Genomic DNA, 23376 nt, shown 5'->3' with positions numbered 1-23376 from the left:
CTCCGAGGGTCACTACTGGCGATCCAGTCACCAGGGATATCGACCCGGACCAGGCAGATAAAAGAGGACTTCCTCAAGATGAAAGCACAACCAGCCAAAAACAAAAAATAAAAACACACATATGCCACTAAATGTGAATAAATGTGAGGTCTATAGAACTGGACACAGTATTCCAGATGTGATGTCACTAGAGCTCTATACAGCGGGATCACAATCTCCCTCTTTTATCTGCCTGGTCCAGGTCGATGTCTGCTTTATTCTCCCGAGGATGGCAGTACTCTGTATACAGCCTGTATGCTCTGTATATAGAGAAGATGAGCCATTTTGCAGATTTGGCTAGAATCATATATTTCTAGAACCATTTTGGGCACAATGCCATGTTCTTTTCCCCAGGAGTGACCCCATTTGGGAAAGGAGTTCAATTTTCGTGTCGTTTTAGCTGGAAGGGATTTAGGGAACCATGTGTTTGCAGTGTCCCGTGGTATGAATACAGTGGAAACTCCCAGGAAGGACACCATTTTGGAAAACAAACTTCTCAGACGTCATCTAGGAGTGTAACTGGCATCTAGACCCCATAGCTATGGCAGGTCCAGAGGCTGTGATTCGGTCATCAGCTGCCAGTCAACTATATAAATGTAGTATTCACTATTTACTGTGGCATCTAGAGGGTTAAGCACTGAGACCACTGCAAGATTCAGTGTAAGAAATGTGGCAGGAACTCAGCAATATGATATCACGACTCGGGCAAAACGGCCTGTCCCGGCTGATGGGCTGGCCGCTCAGCCAATCACTGACTGGAGCGGTGCCCCGCCCCAGTCACTTGCTGGCTAAGCGGCCAGTTTATCAGCAAGGTTGTGAGTAGAGATGAGCGAATAGTGAAACATTCAATTCGATCCGATTCGAATAGCTCCCGATATTCGACTTTTGGAACGAATAACGAATCCCATTATAGTCTATGGGAGAAAAATCCTTGGGACCTGGAAATCAATATTCGACGAATTGGAGGTCACCAAGTCCATAAAGACATCTTTAGAAAGTGATGCAAACACCTCTGGAATGCATCTGGGAAAGCAGGGAAGCAGTATTATATAAATAAATGTATATATATATTCATTTATTTATTTACAGTATATTTAATTAAACAAACCTTTATTCGTTTTAATTATGCTATTGTACAACGCAAATAGCTTTCTTAGAAAACTTGCTTTATTAATTAAATATTAACTGTTACAGGAAACGGTATTATTGCTGGTAATTGCTATTGCCGGTAATACAGCTCTAAGTAATACTTAACTAATACTTTACTTTAATTAAAACAGAAAATGTTTCTTCTAATCATGCTATTTTTTGATCAAAATAGCAACATTAGAAGAAACATTTTGTTTTTTTATGTCTGCTCAGCTGATTGGCTGGGCGGACAAATAAGGAGCCGGATCCGACACACTGAGCTCAGTATGCGGGGCTCCGGCAAAGAGAGAAGACAGAAGAGAGAAGACCTGGAAGGGTGAGTAGAAAGCTCTCCCCTCTCCCCTGCACTGTACCCATCCCAGCAAGGAAGGTGGGGTCACTTAACCCCTTCCTTGCTGGTATGGGTGCAGTCTGACATCAGTCTGGCCCCCAAGGGGTTAAGTGGGGACCCTTACTTAACCCCCTGAGGGCCAGATTATTCAGTATGGCACCCAAAGGGTTAAGGGGGATGCAATGCATCCTCCTTAAACCCCTTGGGTGCCACACTGTAAGCAGCGATCTGTAAAGATGCTGCATACTGTAAGGTGCACAACACTACTTACAATGATGGGTGTTGTGCTCCTGTTTGTGTGTTTCTCCCTTTTTGTTTTTCAGATATCGGTATCCTGTGGATTAAGGCGGATTCAGTGGACTACGTCGATGGCCAGTTGTTGGGATTTCTTTTTAAATAAATAAATAAATAATAATAATAAAAAAAAACACACAGCCCCCCCCCCCCCCCCCCCCTATTTTCATAACCAGCCGGGTTAAAAACCAAGCAAGAGCCGCCTGGTAAATCCAGGGTGGGAAGAGCCATTGGTTTAGGCCCTCCCCAGCCTAATATTACCAGCCTGCTGCCGCCCAGTCCAGGAGCGCCAATTTTGACGCTCCGCTACCACTGGCACCCTGCTCTTCCCAGTATCCCTGGTGGCATTGGGTACTGGGGTAATAATAGGGGGTTAGTGTTAGCCATTTTATAGTGGCTAACCCTAAGCCCTGACTTAGTAATGGATTCCGTCTATTAGACGGCTTCCACTACTAAGTCTATATAGTAAAGAAATAAAGACAATACAGAAGTGAATTTTTTTTAAAAATTCAAATAAGTAAACCCCCACTGGTCCAACCACTGGTCATCGACGTAGTCCACCGAATCTGCCGTAATCCACAGGATACCGATATCTGAAAAACAAAGGGAGAAACACACAAAAAAAACACACAAGCAGGAGCTTAACACCCATCATTGTGAGCGGTGTTGTGCTCCTTACAGTATGCAGCATCTTTACAGATCGCTGCTTACAGTGTGGCACCCAAGGGGTTAAGGGAGGATGCATTGCATCCCCCTTAACCCTTTGGGTGCCATACTGAATAATCTGGCCCCCAGGGGGTTAAGTAAGGGTCCTCACTTAACCCCTTTGTGGCCATACTGATGTCAGACTGCACCCATACCAGCAAGGAAGGGGTTAAGTGACCCCCCTTCCTTGCTGGGATGGGTACAGTGCAGGGGAGGGGGGAGAGCTTTATACTCACCCTCCGATGTCTTCTCTCTTCTATTGTAGAATGAAAATAGCTTTCTTATAACGAAAATTTGCTTTATTAATTAAATATTAACTGTTAAAGGGAGCGGTATTATTGCCGGCAATTGCTTTTGCCGGTAATACTGTTCCCTGTAATACTGCTTCCCTGCTTCCCAGGAAGCTTAAACTCGAATCTTTCGAATAGTGCAGTATTCTATCAAATAGCTACTCTATCGAATACTATTCGCTCATCTCTAGTTGTTACATGTCAGCTCTGGAGATCCCAGTGCCCAGCAGGGGGCCCATTGCCAGTCCCGCCGCTCACCGCAGGCACGGGAAGAGGTAAGTTGATACTTGTATTAAATTTCCCTCTGCCCCTGCCAGATATTATAATCCTCCCGACTTCTCCTTTAAGAACCTTCACATTAAGCTCTAAATGTATGGTGTTGACAGGAAGGAAATATCACCGAGTTGCAGGACTACCATCAGTTCACAGGTTGGCAGGAATGAGACTGTGAAACATTTAGGGGCCTGGGTGTTAGTGACTGGTGCACTTTACTTATAATCAGCTAGAAGTCATGTGCTACACGATATGCCCAGTGTTTGGAATTGAGGCACCTTAAAATCCTCACAGTGATGAGCTATCATTTTTATTTTTTAGAATAAAAAATGTGAAAGTGTTACTGTCATTAAAAATAACTTCAGGACATCAGGTACGCCAAAAGATTATTGATCAGGAGATATAGTTGGACGGAGAGTACGACAGCAATGTGATTCAGTCCTTGATTGACAATGTAAGTCTATGAGGCTACCTTGACGGAATTAGCGAGCGGCTGAGGAGTGAATCGTTCTACTGCTCTCTTCCCGGCTATATCTCTTGATGGTAACGGGACTCAGCAGTGAGACCTGGCGAGATCAATAACTTTTGTCGAACCTGATGACATATTTTTAATGAAAGGGACTCAAAATGACTTTTTTATATAGTTTATTAGCCAGCCAGATGAGTTAGTTATCTGTCCATATTATTTACTACTGTTCGCGTTAGATAACTAGCGTACATTGTAGGTTACATCAGAATTATAGCACATTATTCCTGGGCAGATTTGCTGAAAGACCAATGTAAGAAATGCCAGGTAAATCTGCCTCTTACTAAAAGGGAAGACTAGATGGACCAAGTGGTCTTTTTTTGCCGACAATCTTCTATGTTTCTATCTGTTTAATCATTTAGATAAGATCTGACCTTCTCTTCTATATCCCCCTGACAGGTATCTGTGTGTCTGAACCTTATAATATTCGGGTGATGAGGGATTTCTTCATTGATCTGAAGCTTCCATATTCTGTGGTCAGAGATGAGCAGGTAGAGATACGGGCCGTTCTGTACAACTACGGCAACAATCCACTTAAGGCAAGTAAGCCAGATTATTAATTTATGGATTCAAGACTTTTAGTTCCTATATACAGAATCTTTAAATGTCCGCCATGTTGTCTTGGGTTTAGGTGCGTGTAGACTGGACCTATAATGAAGAGTTGTGCAGTCTCTCTACTGCCAAGAGGAAGTATAATCAAGTAGTGATCATCCAACCTTCCTCATCGGTGGCTGTTCCATTCACCATTGTGCCATTATCCTTGGGAAATCATGAGATTGAAGTGAAGGCAACTGGGGCGTATGTATCTGATGGTGTGAAGAAAAAGCTGAAGGTTGTGGTAAGTTCTAAAAAAAGATGCAATAATATTTCTCCATGTAGGTGCATACCCCAGATCCTTGTGACTACTATACTCCCATATACCTCCAGATGGTGGAATACAAAGGTTTCAACTACGTAAATAATAAAAGTTCTGGAATCCTCTGTTGTATATGACACACTTAGGGCCACATGTATCATCCTGCGAACGGATGATTTTCGGCGGAAAGTGACGATTTGCGTATTTTTTTATTCGCAAATGGCCGATTTGCGAATAAAATATTCGCAAATCGGCACTTTCCGCCGAGTACGCCAGGGGGGTGGAAAGGGGGCGTGTAGGGGGCGGAACCATCCGTTCCGCTCAAATATACGCCGAAAACCTACTCCAGTCCTCAGTCCGCCTCTACATAAATCTCCGTAGCGCCGGAGCTGCGGGGGCATTTTTAAGTCCGGCGTAAAAAACGCCGGACTTAATAAATGCCCCCCATAGTGTGTTTTCCTCAGAATTTCTCTAATATTTGAATAAGGCTGGGTTCACACTACGTTTTTGCAATCCATTTTTATTTGTGAAAACGAATGGAAAAAAAAAACAGATGGAAAAATGGATAGATTTGTGTGTGTCCGTTTTGATCCAATTTTCCAGTATAAAAATAAACAGATCAAAGCGGATCCTTACTTTTAAAGTACACTAAAACATAGCGGACCACATTTTTGTCTACATTTAAAAAAAAAAAAAAACGATGCGTTTTGATCTGTGTTTTTGTCTTTACATTGGAAGTCAAGGGAAAAATGAATCAAAATGAAAAAAAAAAAAAAAAAAATGGATGAAAAAAACAGGCTGCAAAAACATATTTTGAACCCAGCCTAACTCACCCTTGTTCCTCCTTTCAACTTTTTATTTAATTTCCTATCTTCAGCCAGAAGGAAGACGTGTGACGCAGGCTCTGAAATCGGTTGTTTTGGACCCAGAAGGGAAAGGTCTGTATATAGTATAAGGCTATGAGGGTTACCTTATACTTCTACAAGCTAATTTGAGGGGTAGAAATATTTTTGAAAATGTTGATGTCTAATGGCGGTAACATTTGTTAATTTTTAGGTTTTCTTATTTTGGCTAAATAACGTTGAATCTTTTCTAATGACTGATCATTATGTAGGTGGAGTCCAAGAAGAACTGATCTCAGTAGTATATCCCAAAAATATAGTCCCGAGGACAGAGGTTACCACCATTGTTACCATCCAAGGTAAGTGCTGGTTCGCCATCTCTCCTGATATATACTATATAGTTAACTCATACACAAAATGATGAGCAATCTCTGACATTAGTTCTGTTCATTCCCTAATCTTGTGCCTGTATCTTATCTCTATTACACTCAGGAAGCCCAATAAGTGAAATAATGGAGAAATCCATTGATGGAGTCAATCTGAAACACCTTTTCTATCATCCTAAGGGATCAGGAGAAGAAAATATGATAACCATGACGGGTCTTCTGATGGCCACACATTACTTGGATGTTAGCAACCAATGGGAAGGACCAAAGCCCAGGGAGGAGGCCATTCAGTATATAAGAAATGGTAAGATCATCTCCATTACTTCTGAAAGAATAGGGCTATGGAAAATGTTCAGTTGACCCATGAGCCACCTTCCTCTTCTTTTTTTTTTTTATCATCAAATCTTTATTTAAGCGCTGCGGAATCTGTTGGCGCTGTACAAATAAATATTATTATTATATTATTATTTTTTGAAGGAATGGCAACAGCATAAGACAACTTATACAGTTTCTTAGTAATGGGCAAGAACATGGGGAAAAACTGAGGGAATGAAGGGGAAAGGAGGGGAGAGCATGCTGGTACTGTTCCGTATCCATGTCTTTAAATGGAAAACTTGCAGAAAAATGTGTAGTTGGAAGGCCACCACAGTCCCATGGAAGTCTATAAAGCGGAACATAGGTCCAGGCTTCAGATGTGATGAGGCAAGTCCAAAGTTTGAGCCAACATTGCATGCGTCCACATATATTACTTATGTGATAGCTATAATCAGCCGAACCAAACTAAACAGGACAGTCAAACATAAGCGAAAAAGTATACATAACGATATGTTATAACTATACCATCCAAAGATGTGAGGTTGGTTGGGGCAGATCACAAGTAGATAGGCATGAGCTTATGGTGGGTCAAGATTAGTGGCTAGGGCAGGAGCAGGGGCAGAAGTGTTTTTTTATGGGAAAACCAGGGACCCCATATTTTCTAGAATTTGTCATGTCTTCTGTCCACCCAACTAGTTAATTCCTCTAACCTACATATCTGGTCACTGAGAAATCGTAGGAGGGGAGGTGCTAGGCCACAAAAGGGGTACCAAACAATTTTACTTTACACTTGAATTGGTCTGATGGAAGAGTGAGAGCTACAATCAGGAGTGTAAGAGTTATCGGAGGAGAGTAGACCAAATTGCTGGTCGCCTCCACTTCATCCAAGAATGGCTTCATGGTTAGGCATTCCCACCAAATGTGAGAAAGGTTGCCAACGCCGTCACTATTTAGACACTGAGAGGCCTAAGTGGTACATTAACCTGGGGGTCTTATACCAGCATGTGAGGAGTTAATTGTGCAATTTTTCTTGCAGTTAGGAATCGCCGCCTCGGACTCTGCTCGGAATTCTGCCTGTGTGTCAATGTTACGTATAGGGCGCCACTGCTCTCTGTGGCTGTGCACTCAAAGAATTTAATGTCAATTCTTTCAGTAGAGAGCTGAGGTGTGTGTGTGTGTTAGTATGTGTGTTACCTTTCTTTTTCTGGTAGCTGCTGTACTTGGTCCACAATCTGTTCCGTAAGTTGTGGCACAAGTGCCAAAGAGGAGTAATGGTGCTGTGTTCGTGCCGCACTTCGTCCCGCCTCATTACTACTTCCTCCTCACAGCTTCATGTGAATATTCATTGCGGGCTGGCTCCGGGCTTCCTGGCGACGTAATCTGTCGCTGCGCATGCGCTGTTGACGGCAAAGACTTATGTAGAACAATTTGTGCATGCGCCGTAGCGCGATGGAGCGGCGCAGGTGCGCTGAGGGCCGGAGCCTGTGCCCTCAGTTGCTGCACACAGTTTGCCTGCGCCGCTCTGATGCATTTCACCGCATGCGGGACTTGTTCGTCAGGAGCGTGCACGGTGCACAGAGCCAGGGTGCCTGCGGGAAATGACGGGCGTGCACGGCCATTGCCGTCAACGACGCATGCACAGCAACAGATGACGTCGCCAGCAAGCCCGGAGCCACCCCGCAATGAATATTCACGTGAAGCTGGGAGGAGGAAGTAGTTGTGAGGCGGGACAAAGTGCGGCACGAACGCAGCACCATTACTCCTCTTTGGCACTTGCGCCGCAAGTTACGGAACAGATTGTGGACCAAGTACAGCATGTACCGGAAAAAGAAAGGTAACACACAGACAAACACACACACACCTTCCTCATAATGTCAGCACCTCAGAAAAAGTGCTGACAGATTCCCTTTAAAATTGACACACTTAGGCATTCCGAGCAGAGTCCGCAGCTGGGGATTCCGCTTGGAATTTCTGACGGTTTTTGCAGTGTGAATGAGCCCTAATAGCCAAGGTACAAAGCAAAATTTAAATAGCAAAAGTCTCCCCGATATTCGAATATTCAATCTCATTAAAGTCTATGGGAACAAGTATTTCATTATTGAAAAACATCTACTCGACCACTTGGAGGATAAAACCGGAAGTAGGGGGATTTTAACGCTTATCGAATATTTATTAAATACTCGGCATAATATTCGATAGATCGAATAACTTACTATTCGATTGAATATCTATTCGATCGAACAGTATTCGCTCATCACTAGATATCACCATATTGTAGATGATCAAACTTGAGCATAAAAAGGCATACAATGTATAACAAGTTCTAGTACGTGTGTTCCCATGTGTTGATCCCAACATGGCCGCCGAATGTCCCGTAAACAGAATGAATAATTGTGTGATTGATATACCTCATGTTCTTCTCTGACAGGTTTAGCGCAGCAATTGCAGTACAAGAAGCCAGATGGTTCTTATGGTGCCTTTGCCAACACACCATCCAGCACATGGTAATGTAGATATGTACCATAGTTTCACACTATGGAGCTTGTTTTATTTTACAATTGACCACGATAACACTTAGGGTCCTATTACACGGAGCGAATTTTAACGATTAACGACTAACGATAAACGATCACAAAAGAGATTGTTTATCATTAACCTGAAATCATTCACCATATTACACAGAACGACAATCGTTAGTTCCAATCGTTACTATGATCGTTTATTCCATCTGATCCCAGAAAAACAATGAACAATGTGCAATTACACTGAACGATTAGTGAAAAAATGCAGAACTTGAGCGAATAAACGTGGAATTACAGCGAACGATTAGCGAACGATTAACGATAATTTTAGGTTCTGACTAGAGATGAGCGAACCGGGTTCGGGTCCAGCCGAACCCGAACGATCAGCATTTGATTAGCGGTGGCTGCTGAAGTTGGATAAAGCCCTAAGGCTATGTGGAAAACATGGATATAGTCATTGGCTGTATCCATGTTTTCCAGACAACCTTAGAGCTTTATTTAAGTTCAGCAGCCCCAGCTAATCAAATGCCAATCGCTCGGGTTCGTCTGGACTCGATCCCGAACCCGTTTCGCTGATCTCTAGTTCTGATCTAAATTAACGATCAACGACCAACAAACAATTTTTCGATCGTTGCCTGCAATTACACAGAACGATTATTGTTTAAATTCGAACTATTTAACGATTTTTCGCACGATAATTGTCCCGTGTAATAGGGCCCTTTGTTGCTGCCTAATTGCACAAACTTCAAAACTACAATTCACATCATGCCTAGATAGCTAAAGCTCTGGGTGTGGTTGTCCAGGCAAGATGGGAATTGTAGTTTTGCAACAGCTGGAGGGTGTTGAGTTTGACAACCCTGGTGTCGGGCATCAGAGAAGCTAGTACTTAACCCAGGGATGGGGAACCTTCGGCCCTCCAGCTGTTACAAAACTACAATTCCCATCATGCCTGGACAGCCGAAGCTTTAGCTTCGGCTGTCCAGGCATGATGGGAATTGTAGTTTTGCAACAGCTGAAGGGCCAAAGGTTCCCCATTAGAGAGGAGCAAACCGGGTTCGGGTTCGAGTCCAGCCGAACCCGAACGATCGGCATTTGATTAGCGGTGGCTGCTGAAGTTGGATAAAGCCCTAAGGCTATGTGGAAAACATGGATATAGTCATTGGCTGTATCCATGTTTTCCAGACAACCTTAGAGCTTTATCCAAGTTCAGCAGCCCCCGCTAATCAAATGCCGAACGTTCGGGTTCGGCTGGACTCGAACCCGAACCCGGTTCGCTCATCTCTATTCCCCATCCCTGACTTAACCTATGCTAAGAGGGGGGAGGGGTTGTCAAGCTATGTTAGGCTGGGTTCACACTGTGCTTTTGCAATCCTTTTTTTTTTTCCATCTGTTTTATGCAAGAAACTGATGAGAAAACAGATGCATTTTTGTGCATCCGTTTTTTTTTCTGCGTATACAAAAATGTGGTCGACCGCGTTTTTGTGTACTAAAAAAAGGATGTGTTTTGATCCGTTTTTTGATCAGTTTTTGATAGTTAGAGATGAGCGAATCCCTGATCTTAACTACGTGAAACGCTTCGTTTGATCAGCGTTCTGCTCATCAAGCTTGCCGCCCTTTCAGCACTGCTCCGCTCCACCCCGGGTGGCGGGGAAAAGCTGTATCCAATCCTGGGAAACTGGGAGAAGTTTTCCAGGATTGGATCCAGTTTTTCCCTACATCCTGGGAGAAGTGGCAGGGCAATAATGAAAGACGGCAATATTGATGAGCAGAACGCTGATCAAACGAAGCGCTTCACTTAGTTGAGATCAGCGATTCGCCCATCTCTAATAATAATGAAAGTCAATGGGAAAAAAGATGCACAGATCTGTCTTTTGTCCTTTTTGTTTTCCAAAAAGATGAAAAGAACAGACTCCAAAAACGCAATGTGAACCCAGCCTTATAGTAAGGTGCTCTGTGTTGCTCGACTGTCACCCCGGCACGGGGAAAGGGGGGGGGGGGTTTACAGGTTCCCTTTAAAGGGGTAGTTCACCAAAAATATATATATTTTTTTCAAATCAACCGAGATTTGTAATTTATTTCCATTAAAAAAAATCCCCAGTCTTCCTGTACTTATGATCTGCTATAGATCCTGCAGAAAGTGGTGTATTCTCTTCAGTCCTACAAATTTCCCAATCAGCACAGTCATCCCTTCACTCCATTATTGTTGCGTCTGGGCTTCTTGAAGCATAAACCAGAGACCCTGCCACATGATCCCATCTGTGACCCTGCCTCATGATCCCATCTGTGACTGAACCACTCCTCCCATCTTGTGGAATGGACCACCCAGTGGCAGATACACCCTCTTTCCATGCCCAAAACCAAGGCTAAGACGAGTTACGTATATTAAAGGAAATTAGGAAAGCAGATTTATCTGCAAGTAAACTTCTTCTGTGCGGCTGGACCCCTCAGACCTTGTATAGACTATCGGGTCTGAATAGAATCCCCCAAAATCACAATCTTCTACCCCCTAGGGTCAAACTTTTTGATCATAAAATAGCTCAATCCTACATCAAGTCGGTGCTTTCATAGACTATCGGGTCTGAATAGATTCCCCCAAAATCACAATCTTCTACCCTTTAGGGTCAAACTTTTTGATCATAAAATAGCTAAATTCTACATCTAGTCAGTGCTTTCAATTTATTATGAATCAAGGATGACCATTTTTAATACTCAAGATGGATGCTACGAGTACTTGGTCAAGTCTTCAGTGTCTTTAAATAATTAGTAAATTCGATTTTTTTTGGAATATCTTATATTGATATGTATTGGTATACTTGGGTGACATATTAATTTACTCTCAAGACCATTATATCCCTTTACTTCAGGGATGGGGAACCTTCAACCCCCCAGCTGTTGCTAAACTACAAATCCCAGCATGCCTGGACAGCCAAAGCTTTAGCTCCTTTATAGAGACTCAACTGTTGTATTCAACTAGTCTCAATCCATTGGTCTTTAAGATCTGGCTAGGATTCAGGGTGAAGAAATCAATTTGCTTGTTTTATAGAGTCACTGGTCCAAAGAGTACAATGGAAGAATTGATTCACCTATTTTTTTCTTATTCCCATACAGTCACCAAAAGTATTTTATAAACCTTGTGAATTATTTCTCAACTGGATCCTAATGTATAGTGAATCAGTAAAACTCAGCTCAGACTAAAGCTCTTTTTATTATTATTATTTATTTATTTATAAAGTGGCCTTAAAGGGGTAGTGCGGCGGTAAAGAATTATTCACAGACTAACACACATTACAAAGTTATACAACTTTGTAATGTATGTTATGTCTGTGAATGGCCCCGTTCCCCGTGTCCCACCACCCCCACCCGTGTACCCGGAAGTGTGGTGCGCTATACTCACCTGTCACGTGCCGACCCCCGTCTCCGATCCTCAGCCAGTGACGTCTACTTCGGGCGGCCGACTGTCCCGAATGCTGGCCGCCCTCTGCAGCGTCATCCGATGCTCAGCCGCGATTGGCTGAGCATAACTGTGCTCAGCCAATCGCGGCTGAGCAGCTGATGACGTGGCCGTGCCATCAGCCGCTCAGCCAATCGTGGCTCTGCAGAGGGCGGCCGGCATTCGGGACAGTCAGAGCTGTTCGCCGCCCGCCCGAAGAAGACGTCACTGGCTGAAGATCGGAGATGGGGGTCGGCACGTGACATGTGAGAATAGCGCACCACACTTCCGGGGACACGGGTGGGGGTGGTGGGACACGGGGAAGGGGGCCATTCACAGACATAACAAACATTACAAAGTTGTATAACTTTGTAATGTGTGTTAGTCTGTGAATAATTCTTTACCGCCGCACTACCCCTTTAAGTCCAGAGCGATATGCACTAGATAGGGGTAACAAACAGAAACATTACAAGATCAAAAACACATTACATTAAGGCAAATGAAAGACTGATACATGGGGGAAGAGGACCCTGCCCGCGAGGGCTTACAATCTTACAAGCTCTTCTCACCATTACGCAAAAGCATGAACACCATAAAGAATATTATTTATCAGCCATATCATAAGATGTCTTTGTGTGTTTTGCCAGCCAATTATTACAGGACAATACAGTTGTTTGTAAAAGGATACTCTGCAAGGAGAGGCCACAGCTGCTTAAAATGGGTTCATTTACAAGAGATGGAAACATCTGCTTATAAAGGGTTCACCTGCTAGAGGAGGACAAAGCCACTTATAAAGGGATAATCTACTAGAGTAGGACACAGCTGCTTGTAAAGGGGTTAATCTGCTTGTAAAAAGTTAACATGTGGGTCTCTCACTGCATACACACACACACATCATCTGTAGCCATATAACTTAAGCATAAAGATTGCAGCATATGACTTCTATGTTTGTTTACTATACAGCCCCCTACCTGGATAAAAACTCTTACAGTCTTTCAAATGTTCTTTGGATTCACCGACTTTAACAGTACATTTTTACAGTTCCTCACACTATGTATACACTATCCCTCCCGGTGCTTTTTAAGCTCCCCCTTTCATATTTTGATACTCTCCTCCTTCTGGTTCTCTCAGCTCTTACACTACCCTTTCTCCTCAGGCTCACCGCTTACGTGGTTAAAGTATTTTCCTTGGCTTCAAGTCTCGTCAGTGTTGAGAATAAATTGATATGTGATGCTGTAAAGTGGCTCATTCTAAATAAGCAAGGAACAGATGGGATTTTCACGGAGGATAGACCTGTCTATCACACGGAGATGGTGGTAAGTACACGAACCTCACTGCAATATTATAGGACATAGGAACGTAGTTCTTTTGGTTCTAAGGCCTAATGTCAGCAACATTGTTGCCAACCACTATAGATAAGGTTGACAATGTTCTTATTACGGCTGTTATAATACATTTCCTTATCCATTTTTTGCTGCCACCTCTGTCCATGTCAGGAACTGTCCAGAGCAGGAGAGGTTTTCTATAGGGATTTGCTACTGCTCTGGACAGTTCCTGACATGGACACAGGGGGCAGCAGAGAGCACTGTGTCAGGCTGGAATGAGCACACCACTATCTGATTCTACTAGACATCATCATCGTGGGAGTGCCGAAGGGATCATAGACTATCCTAAACATGCACGCCCCCATTGCCAAAAGTTGTGGAGGCCGGGAAAAAGGTGGCCAGCTTTCAGCTATTGTAACTATGAATGGCTTTTTGAAATGGAATCTAAATGTATTGTTTTCTTTTTTTTTATAGGGCGGTATAACAAAAGGCTCTACTGATCTAGATTCTACTCTCACAGCCTTCGTCCTCATCTCCGTGCTGACAAGTAAAGAAACCTGTGCCGACCAAGTCAGAGTAAGTTCTTCCTCTCTTTTTTTCATGTTGCTGTCAGAGAATCCCGTTCTAATCCTTTTATAGTCCCACCTTCTGTGATCTATGGCTGAGGTGATATTACATTTTGACTGTGTAAGTAATGTTTATAGTCATCATACCATGGTCTTCTAGTACAGTATTATACACCATATAGTCATATTACAGTAATAGTCAGGCCTTGACCTGATTCAGGCCTTGACCTTTTTGAATAGCTATAGTCCTAACTAGATTAGGACTTTATCCTTTCTATGGGTCCATTCCCACTGAGCAAAGGAAACTGAATTTACAATGCATGGCGGATTCCGCTTGAGATTCTATCTGTCCTATTGCTTCAATGGGATTTCTCATGCTCCTCTACTCTCCACTCAAAGAAAGTACACGTTCATCCTTTGAGCAGAAAGCAGAGGCGCACAAGAAATCCTATTAAAGCAAAAGAATCTCAAGTGGAATCCGCAATGCAGACTCGGCTTGTAAATTCAGACTCTTTTGCTCAGTGGGAACGGGCCCTGTCTGTGCACCTACTGGTAGCCCATTGTTACACATTGAAGAGAATAGCCATAGAGAGAGACAGTTCGAGCAAAATAAGCCAGAGAAGCCTCTGGTCACATTTATCCGGGGTCCATGTGTAAGAGATGGCTTTATCCATTATACAATGAACACCAACAAATCTCAACCCGTCTGATGTTCCGTAAGACTCAAAGCATCACCTGTTTGATGGTAAGGACAGTACCGCAAAAGTAAGAAAATTCACCTAATCCCTAGGGGAAGTTTTTGCAATTTTAATCTATATGGGGGCACAAAAGGGCCTAACTACTATTTGATAAATAGGAGCTTAATGCATCTGTATATCTTTTGTGTAGTTTATTCCAGCCAGCATTGAAAGAGCCACACTGGATATAAATAATCATTATGAAGACCTGCAGAAACCTTACTCCATAGCCATCACCTCCTATGCACTGGCCAAGGCTGGAAAGCTCAAGGACATCAAGAAACTAATGGCGGCTTCTACAGGTAGAGTACCAGCACTTATTTTATTTTATAGTTTAGTATACTGTACATGTTTCCTCATTCCTGACATTGTATATGCATGTATGGTGCCATGATGACTCTACAATACAGCTGACCTCCTGATTTGGTGTCCAGGATTGGAGATGATGCTGATTTGGGCTTCTTTACCTCTAGGATGCCATGGCCAATAGTAACTGTGGCATCTAAGTGGGTAAACACAGATGGGGCTCTCCAATGGACCCCATCTCTTTCCCAGCAAAATAATCATGGAAGTGGTGGTAGTGGTATTGGGGATTTGTCATAGACACGTGTTAAAGGACCTCAGATGTGCTTTTTACATCTAAGTCAGAGATACATTCTATACATATTATACAGAAATATTACAGATTATTAGATAAGCCAATCAAAGTAACCACAATAACACGTCTTCTGTGCCAACCACTGTGCTACCTATTGCGTAATAATGCCTCATTTTAACCCCAGAAAAGAATAGAACTTACACTCACCTTTCCCCAATGCCATGACACTAAGATTGACTGAGGTTCCTCTCGTAAGGTGAAGTCAGCGACCCAACACTCACTGCCTTCACCATGAATATAATGTGAAGATATTTGTAGTCCTGACATCTTGTAGAGAAAATACCTAAAGAAGATTGTGTCCTATAAAAATGGCAGGTCGTGATGCCACTAGCTATTTAGGCTCCATAAGTGGTGCTGATGTACATGAATATCATAGCATCATGTGGATTTTTTTTTGCCCACATTTCCTTCTAGACAACGCCCACTGGGATGATCCAGGCTCCCGCTTTGTATCCATTGAAGCTACCTCCTATGCACTCCTCACCCTCTTGACAATGAAGGAGTTTGAGAAAGCGGCACCACTGGTACGATGGCTAACCGAACAGAAATACTATGGAGAAGTTTGGTCATCAACACAGGTATGGGATTGTGTGGAGTAGTAAATTTCAGTTTAGTTTAGTTCTTCTAACGTCATTTGCAATGGGAGAGAAAAAAAAGAGTACACTGGCCACATCTACTGGAGGGTCGTGAACCACTATCAAGAGAATTATCTTATTAAAAAATTTAAATTTTCACATAAAAGCATACAATCTACAGAAGATTTTTCTTCAATCAACTCACTTTATTAGTTCTTAGGAGGAACTATGGTATTTTTTATCTCCTGGACAAGGTTCTTTGCAGGAGCTGGGATCGCCCCATGCTGTCAGATAGTGATGAGCGAACATGACGCTAATTGTTCATGTTTGCCAATGACGAACAGTTCATGTTCGCGATCCAAATGTCAGGATGTTAGCTCATCACTAGTCTTGGATATAAGACTAACTCGGTAGGCAATCTGGCAAGGAGCACCAATGATAACTTGCCATTGTATACCAACCATGACATTTGGGTGATGTGACCTTTGAAAAAGCTGACTGATGTAGGATGTTTGCACAGGAACTTTGGAGAAGACAACTATATATGATGTATAAGGTGTACAGTGGGTACAGGTCTTTAGACAGGGTAGATGTAATGCCACTTGGGAAGAGTGAAACTTCTGATGCATTCTACACAAAATGTTGTTTGATTGTGTACATACAATTTCAACAGCAAACACAGATACTCAAAGTTCAAGTCTTGATATGGAATGTGCAGGTTTTGGGGTTAGTTTGAATTCTACAATGTGCAGTAGCTTGGTGCATGTTCCTGAGATCATCAGACCACTGCAACTACAGTATGGCTTCCATTGATGCATTGGAGAAGATGTGGATTTCCTTTCTGACAACAGATGAAAGAGAACTTGGAGCATAACAATGTGGAACTCTTATACTTCCAGAGGCCTTTCCCATTTTCCCCATTACTGTTATTTCTGGACAGGTAGCGGTAAACTGTCTCATTTGTGTCTTGCCTTGAATAGCGATAGGGTATTAACCCATGAGGGTCATAAATGCTGTTAACGTCAGATAAAACTCCTCTCTAGGGTAAAAGTTTGTCACAGGCTGACACTTGGAAAGGAATCTTCCTTTAGGCTGTGTTGCATAGGAGGAACATCAGGTGTGATAGCAAGGTCCTTGATCGATCATCTGATGGAAAGGCTTTCTTATTTTGACGTAACTATAGTCTACGTTTCTTGAATATTGAAGATATTGACAGCCCCACAAGCGGTGTCCAGGTAACCGAGGCCAGGTAGTTTATGATCTGCCTTGACCAGCTAGAGGTCCACCATAGGTCACAGAACTTTTCTCTAATGCTTCCAGACTGCCATAGGTTCCCTCCAGGATTATAAATGCAGGATTATCAATGTGGACAGATCTGAGTCTTTATACATGTCATCGACCACATTGAGGACTCTCTAGTGGAGACACATTGTCTGCATGAATTTTAATCAGAGGAAAGCTCATGCTTCAGACTTTTTTAAGATTCTCTCTAACCCGCTACACTTAATGCACTATGGCACACAAATCATCAAGTCCGACATCCCTCGACGTGTCTGGTGATGCTGCAGGCCATGGTAGAAATGCTAGGTCATGCAGGCTGCTCATAGTAGCACAAGCAACATATGGACTGCATTTATTAGGTTAGGTACTGCATAGGGATGAGAGAACTTTTGAAAAGTTCGGTTCGGTTTAATCCGGCAAACTTTCATGAAGTTCGGATTCGGCCGAACCGAACCTAAAACGAACATTGCAATAACTAATTGAATAATTGCAATAGTGGGAGTCTAATAGGGTATAGTTTCGTTTAGTTGCTATTACAATGAAAAAAGTGGAAAAAATCAAAGTGCAAAAATAGTGAAAAAAAATTAGCCAAGGTGTAAGTGATTACACGGGACATAGGACACAAAGTTCCTTGGATCCAGTAGGGTGGAAAACAGACATTTGACAGTGGAACCAGCAGCAGTAACAGTACTGTATTGGACCCAGTGTGGAGGAGGGGGAGGAGGAGGCAGAAGCAAACAGCCCAGTATGGTTAAAAAGAGACTATTGGAGAAGGCGGCACCAATTGCTTGCACCCAGCCCAGTATGATTGACAACAGACTATTTGAGGAGGAGGCAGTACCTGATTGCACCCAGGCCAGTATGATTGCAAACAGACTGTTCATGGAGGAGGATGGTCAGCCTTGGAGTAGTGATCTTGGAATCCTCGCTGATGATGTTGGTTACCACACTTTCCAGAATACGGACGAGTGGGATGATGTCCTTGATGCCTGCTCACAGAGTCGCGTCCTCAAAAGGGATCAACAATTGGCAGGACATGTTCGATTAAACCTGTGCACTATGAGGTTTATCACATGTGCCCTACAAAGTGTATGACTCCCTGCTGCACTGCAGAGAAAAGGTTCCTACCTTTGTGGGCTACAACACTGCCCACCGTTAGTTGACCTTGGCTCAGTCATTCATATATCTCCTCCCTGATGGTCCGGAGGAGCTCCTGCCCACTGTGGCTCCATTCACTCAGGCTCACAAAATGGAGGACAGTCTGAGAGCGCCGGGCCTGACATTGTTGGTAAGACACCAGGGCATGTTGGACTGCAGTCAAAGCGGTGGATGGTTGCAAGCTGGTGGAGGCAGAACTTTTGCAGAACTGGCCCCCTAAAGCATCAGGGAAGTGACAGTGGCAAGAATGGGCTAACTTTCTGGTGGTCTTCTGGGGGAATGTTGACCTAATGGGCAGTAACAGACATGTACTGCCCTTGCCTATAATTAAAGGACCAGACATCAGTACTGGGGTGCACGTCTTGGACACCAAGATACCCAATGAGTCGCCAACATTTTTCTACACAACTGTGCAGTGATGGGACTTTTTTTTTTCTCGGACAGTGATGGGACTTTCTTTTGGACTTTTTTTTTTTTTTTTTTTAACTTTTTGTTGTTGCGGCTAAACGGGGTTCTCCTATTTTTTTTTAACCTGATTGTAAAGATATGAACTTATTTTCCCTTAATAAATTCAATAAGCTTGAACACTGAAGTTGCTTTCATGTGTCTTGGTTAATACTCACCAAGCACCCAGGTACAGTATATCTTAGGAGACTAATTTAAGGTCTTACCCTAACAGGGGTGACGTCACACATCTTGATATTCACAAAAAAACAGGATACAAGAGATTATAGGAGTAATAATCCCTTGTATTCTGATCTACTCTGTGAAAAAAGTACATTTTGCGTCGTCGTTGTTATTTTTACCAGATTCATAACAAACTTTCTCAAAGTTCGTAATGAAACTTGTTTGTAACGATTCGGTTCGCTCATCCCTAGTACCGAAGGGTTTCATGACCAACGTCAATGTAACGTTGAGCTGCTAATGTACCTGTAATGAAGACTATGAAGACTAGAGGGCTACCATACATTATGCCAACAAGCACTATGATTTCTGGAGTAGGACTGGTGTGATGTTTCAACATGAAGGTCTCCAGACCATTCTCCAGCTATGTCCGACAGTATGTCCGAGATAAAACCATTGTCATCTTGCTCTGCACCATGTTAGCCTTTGAATGTGGTAGTGTAATACCTGTAACTGAAAGTCTGGCCCGTAGCCTAGTGTCATGCAAGCACCTTCTGATGACTTGTGTAGACACTGTTTAATAATGTAGACTTGGTGTGTGACGTGTCAAAAAAATTTTTTGGGGTGTGAGCGCACACTAAATAATAAACTATTCTATGGAGTGCAGACAACCTTGGTGTGTGACGTGGACCATTACACGCCATTCTTCTAATCTGATAATCTGTCCGTGCAGATGTTCTTCTCTTTGGATCTCTTGCTTTCATTCTAGTTTGTCTCCTAACCACTAGAACATGTAACATTGACAGTGCCGACATCTCAGTCTGTGTGTGTAGCAACTAGGGTATGAGACCTTCCACAATCATACTGTACGGACTTGATCAATTCTCTGAGGTTACATGTGGCTGCACAGAAATTGGAGCTAGGTGCTGAAAACGTGATCATTTATGGATCTGCTACTTTTTACTTTTGCATAGCTTCAGATGGATGCAATTTCATTGTTGAGTTTATTTTCAGAGATGCTTGTACATTTCAAAGTTTAGGCCTACTAGTTTGGTTTCTTGTCTTACAGTTGGTTACTGTCTTATTGTTCTTTTGTATTCTACCCCTGGTTCTCATTTGGCTGTCAGTTTCAGTTACCTAGTGGTGTGTTACCATTTTTTATTGATGCTACTGATATTTTATATGTTCTTGTATAATAATTTCATCCAACTTCTGACTAGGCATCCTGGGGGCATATAATTCCTGGGAGCCATTGTTAGGGCCCAGGAAAGGTGACTGCTATGACTGAAATCTCCCCTTTCCACAATTGTTGGAATAGAAACTTTATTCTAACAAAATCAGTAGAGATGAGCGAGCTGAGCCTACAGAACCCAGAATTATTCTGAACGTTGCAAAAAGTTCGGTTGGCTACCATACCAATTTTTTTTTTTAAAGTTCAGACAGGTTCAGGAAGAGTGGCTGTATTTAAAAAATATATATATATGTTCTCATCTGTCTGCGCTCCCCTGGTGTCTTCTTGTGGTTCTCCAGTCCCTCCCTGTCGTTCTCTCCGGTGAGGGGCGGCTCAGCCAATCACAGGCTGATTAGGATGTGACAGCTTCATGACCTGTGATTGGCTGAGCAAGTTTTCGCTCTAGAGACAAGAGTGCTGTCCCATCCCAGTCACCCTGTGATTGAATGAGCGGGCCTTTACCATAGTAGACAGCGGGACAGGTGCAGACCGGAGAAAAAAGACCCCGGGGGAGGGCAGACATGTAAATATAATGAGCAGCTCGTTAAAGTTTGGTTTGGCACAAAACAGAACTTTACATTGAAGTTTGGTAAACCTGCCAATCTGAACTTTTGATCAGTTCGCTTATAATTAGCCTAGTTCTATAATGTGGAGTTATGGGTGGTGTTCTAACCATGTCATCTTTCCTCTATGAATCTTTTGGCTCTAGGCTACTATGATGCAGTTTGAAGCCCTTGCCCAGTACCTGATGGATGTGCTAAGAGTCAAAGACTTGGATATGGCTGTCACAGTTAAACTTCCAGGAAAAACCCAAACTACAGTTCGGCTAATTCCACAAAATGCCTTGGTGGCACGAACGGAGGAGGTAAGATACCAGGGATGTGATGGAGGCTGAGCAAACAATTGTTACTTTGGTTGGGCAGATACAGTATAACATTTCTCTGGACTCTTGTGACTTGATCTGTTTCTTTGTAGACTTCTCTAATTGGAGACATCATAGTCAATGCCACAGGAAAGGGTCAGGGCACTCTGACGGTAAGAGAAGACTAGATTTTACCAATGTTATTTTTTAATACATTTACTTATAGTATGTTGAACATTCAAGATAATTCTTTTCAATACAATAATATTGCCAAAATTATTATACATCTTTTGCGCTACACCTATTTGGGTAGACGATAACACGTTTAAGAGGGTGGAATCAACTATAAATAAGTTGATATGGGGAAGAATACGAGTGAGGATAAGACAATCAGTATTATGTCTGCCAAGGGGTAAAGGTGGGGTGGGTTTATCGGATATGAGTTCATATTTCCTGGCGTCTCAGCTGTACCACCTATGGAATAGAGAGAATGTTGAGCTATATAAATTTTTGGAAAATAAAGTGAGTGATTCCTTTGGTGGTATGATTGAGATCCTGGAATCGGATGCCCTAAAGGGTGAGGAATGGGAAGACTTTCCAACAGTTGGGACTCTGCTTAAGACCTGGGAGAGGTGTAAGAGATGGTGTAGTGTGTGTAATTCGACTGAATGGACTCCCCTCTGGAAGAATCCTAGATTGGAGGAAGTATACAAAGTGGGGACATTGGTAAACCTTAAAGGGGCGGGCATAGTGAGAGTGTGCGACGCCTTTAGAGAGGGGAACCTAAGACCTTGGCACTCATTGAAGGAGGAATATAGATTGGGGGGAAAAGAGTGGTATGTGTATGCCCAACTGAGACATGCCTTTGTGAGATCTAAAGATAATTCTTTTCGACCACTAGGTATTATCTGTATATAACATTCTCGAAACAGAGAAGGAGAATAAATGCAACAATTTTGATCTGTCAGTGACCATTAAGGACGAACCTCACGGTAACATTTCTTGTTGTTTTCTTATGAATGCTTGTCAGTATTTTGGCATTTTACATGAATAATTCATGACATGGAGATGTGAAAAGATGAGATCCTGGGCAGAAAATCGATTAAACCTTCAATTTTTTTTATTCCGCCTATATAAAAGTGTACCGACAGATGGCTTAAAGGGAACATGTCACCATGAAAATTCTATGCAGGCTATCGGCATCATGTTATAGAGCAGAAGGAGCTGAGCGGATTGATATATATCTTTATGGGTAAAGATTCAATATAACTGAACTCTCTAGTGTTTCCATGCTAAAGAGTCCAGTTCATTGAGTGGCACCGCCCACTGGACTCCTTACCACAGTGCGATCAGGGATTTCAATCAAGATGTAAAAAGTTATACTGAATCTTTTCCCACAAACATATATATATATAAATCTGCTCAGCTCTTCCTGCTCTATAACATGATGGTGACAGGTTAGATAGCATTGTCTTGGTGACAGGTTCCCTTTAAAGCAATGCATTTCAGAGGCACATGACCCCCTAAGACATACTAGGAACCTACAGTATATACCTACAGGAGTATCTGTTTACCTCCTCGGGGGGTAACTACCTACTGGAGGCGCCTATCTACTTAATGGGGCACCTACGTACAGTAGCATCTGTTTACCTTCTGGGGGGCTATTTACCTACTAAGGGCACCTATCTACCTACTAAGGGCACCTATCTACCTACTGGAGGAACCTATCTACCTAATAGGGGCATCTACCTACAGGAGACCTATTAATTTCGGAAGAGTCTCCCCATAGATCAGTACTCATCATCGTTCTGTGCAAATAAAAATAAAATGTCTTGATGATGACAATAAGCTCCTTTATATTCTTGAATATTCTTTAAGTTGGTCATACACATGATGGCTGCTTGTTGGTTATGTTGGTGTGTAAAGGTTGACCTTGTATTGCAGTCTAGCCCCTCCCATATGACAAAAACCATAGATAACAATGGCGCTGTTTATAGAAAAAAAAAAGATACTTTTTTTTTTTGCAATTCTTGGAAAGTAATCTTGGTCAGATAGGTTGCTAGGGATATTCTGCTATCCATTACGTAGGAAACTGTGGTTGTTAGGGAGTTAATTCCTAGCAACCAGCCTGTCCGATTGCCACTAGTAAACTAAATCTATATTTTGTGAAATAAGATGAAATGTGATTTATTCTTACACTTTCTCACACAGCTAGGAGACCAGAGGGGGCCATATCAACTGTGTCCATGACTATCTGTACCAGGTAGGTTCCATTAATTGTTAAAGGGAAACTATGAGCCTGTCTAACTTGCCCCTTATTGTACATGGAGCACTGAGGAGGAAGGTATGTGTCTTACCTTCCTCCTCTGTGCTGTTCCCATACTGTTAGTAGTTGAATCCT

General features: G+C 42.6%; 1 protein-coding gene across 1 annotated transcript in view; it reads left to right on the top strand.

The window, feature by feature from the left end:
• Positions 1–23376, top strand: part of LOC138769631 (complement C3-like) — a 78506-nt gene that overhangs the window by 42112 nt on the left and 13018 nt on the right. The window contains exons 20-33 of the mRNA XM_069948230.1: positions 4007–4146; positions 4239–4445; positions 5341–5401; positions 5578–5664; positions 5798–5995; positions 8435–8510; positions 13115–13274; positions 13758–13859; positions 14738–14888; positions 15659–15822; positions 20823–20978; positions 21089–21148; positions 21877–21967; positions 23187–23238. Coding sequence (XP_069804331.1) covers positions 4007–4146; positions 4239–4445; positions 5341–5401; positions 5578–5664; positions 5798–5995; positions 8435–8510; positions 13115–13274; positions 13758–13859; positions 14738–14888; positions 15659–15822; positions 20823–20978; positions 21089–21148; positions 21877–21967; positions 23187–23238 — 1705 coding nt within the window. The remainder of the gene's footprint in view (positions 1–4006; positions 4147–4238; positions 4446–5340; positions 5402–5577; positions 5665–5797; positions 5996–8434; positions 8511–13114; positions 13275–13757; positions 13860–14737; positions 14889–15658; positions 15823–20822; positions 20979–21088; positions 21149–21876; positions 21968–23186; positions 23239–23376) is intronic.

Source organism: Dendropsophus ebraccatus, chromosome 1 (genome assembly GCF_027789765.1).
Source record: "Dendropsophus ebraccatus isolate aDenEbr1 chromosome 1, aDenEbr1.pat, whole genome shotgun sequence".
NCBI classification, from domain to species: domain Eukaryota; kingdom Metazoa; phylum Chordata; class Amphibia; order Anura; family Hylidae; genus Dendropsophus; species Dendropsophus ebraccatus.
Note: the sequence above shows the minus strand (reverse complement) of the source record. Positions and strands in the feature narration are given on the sequence as shown.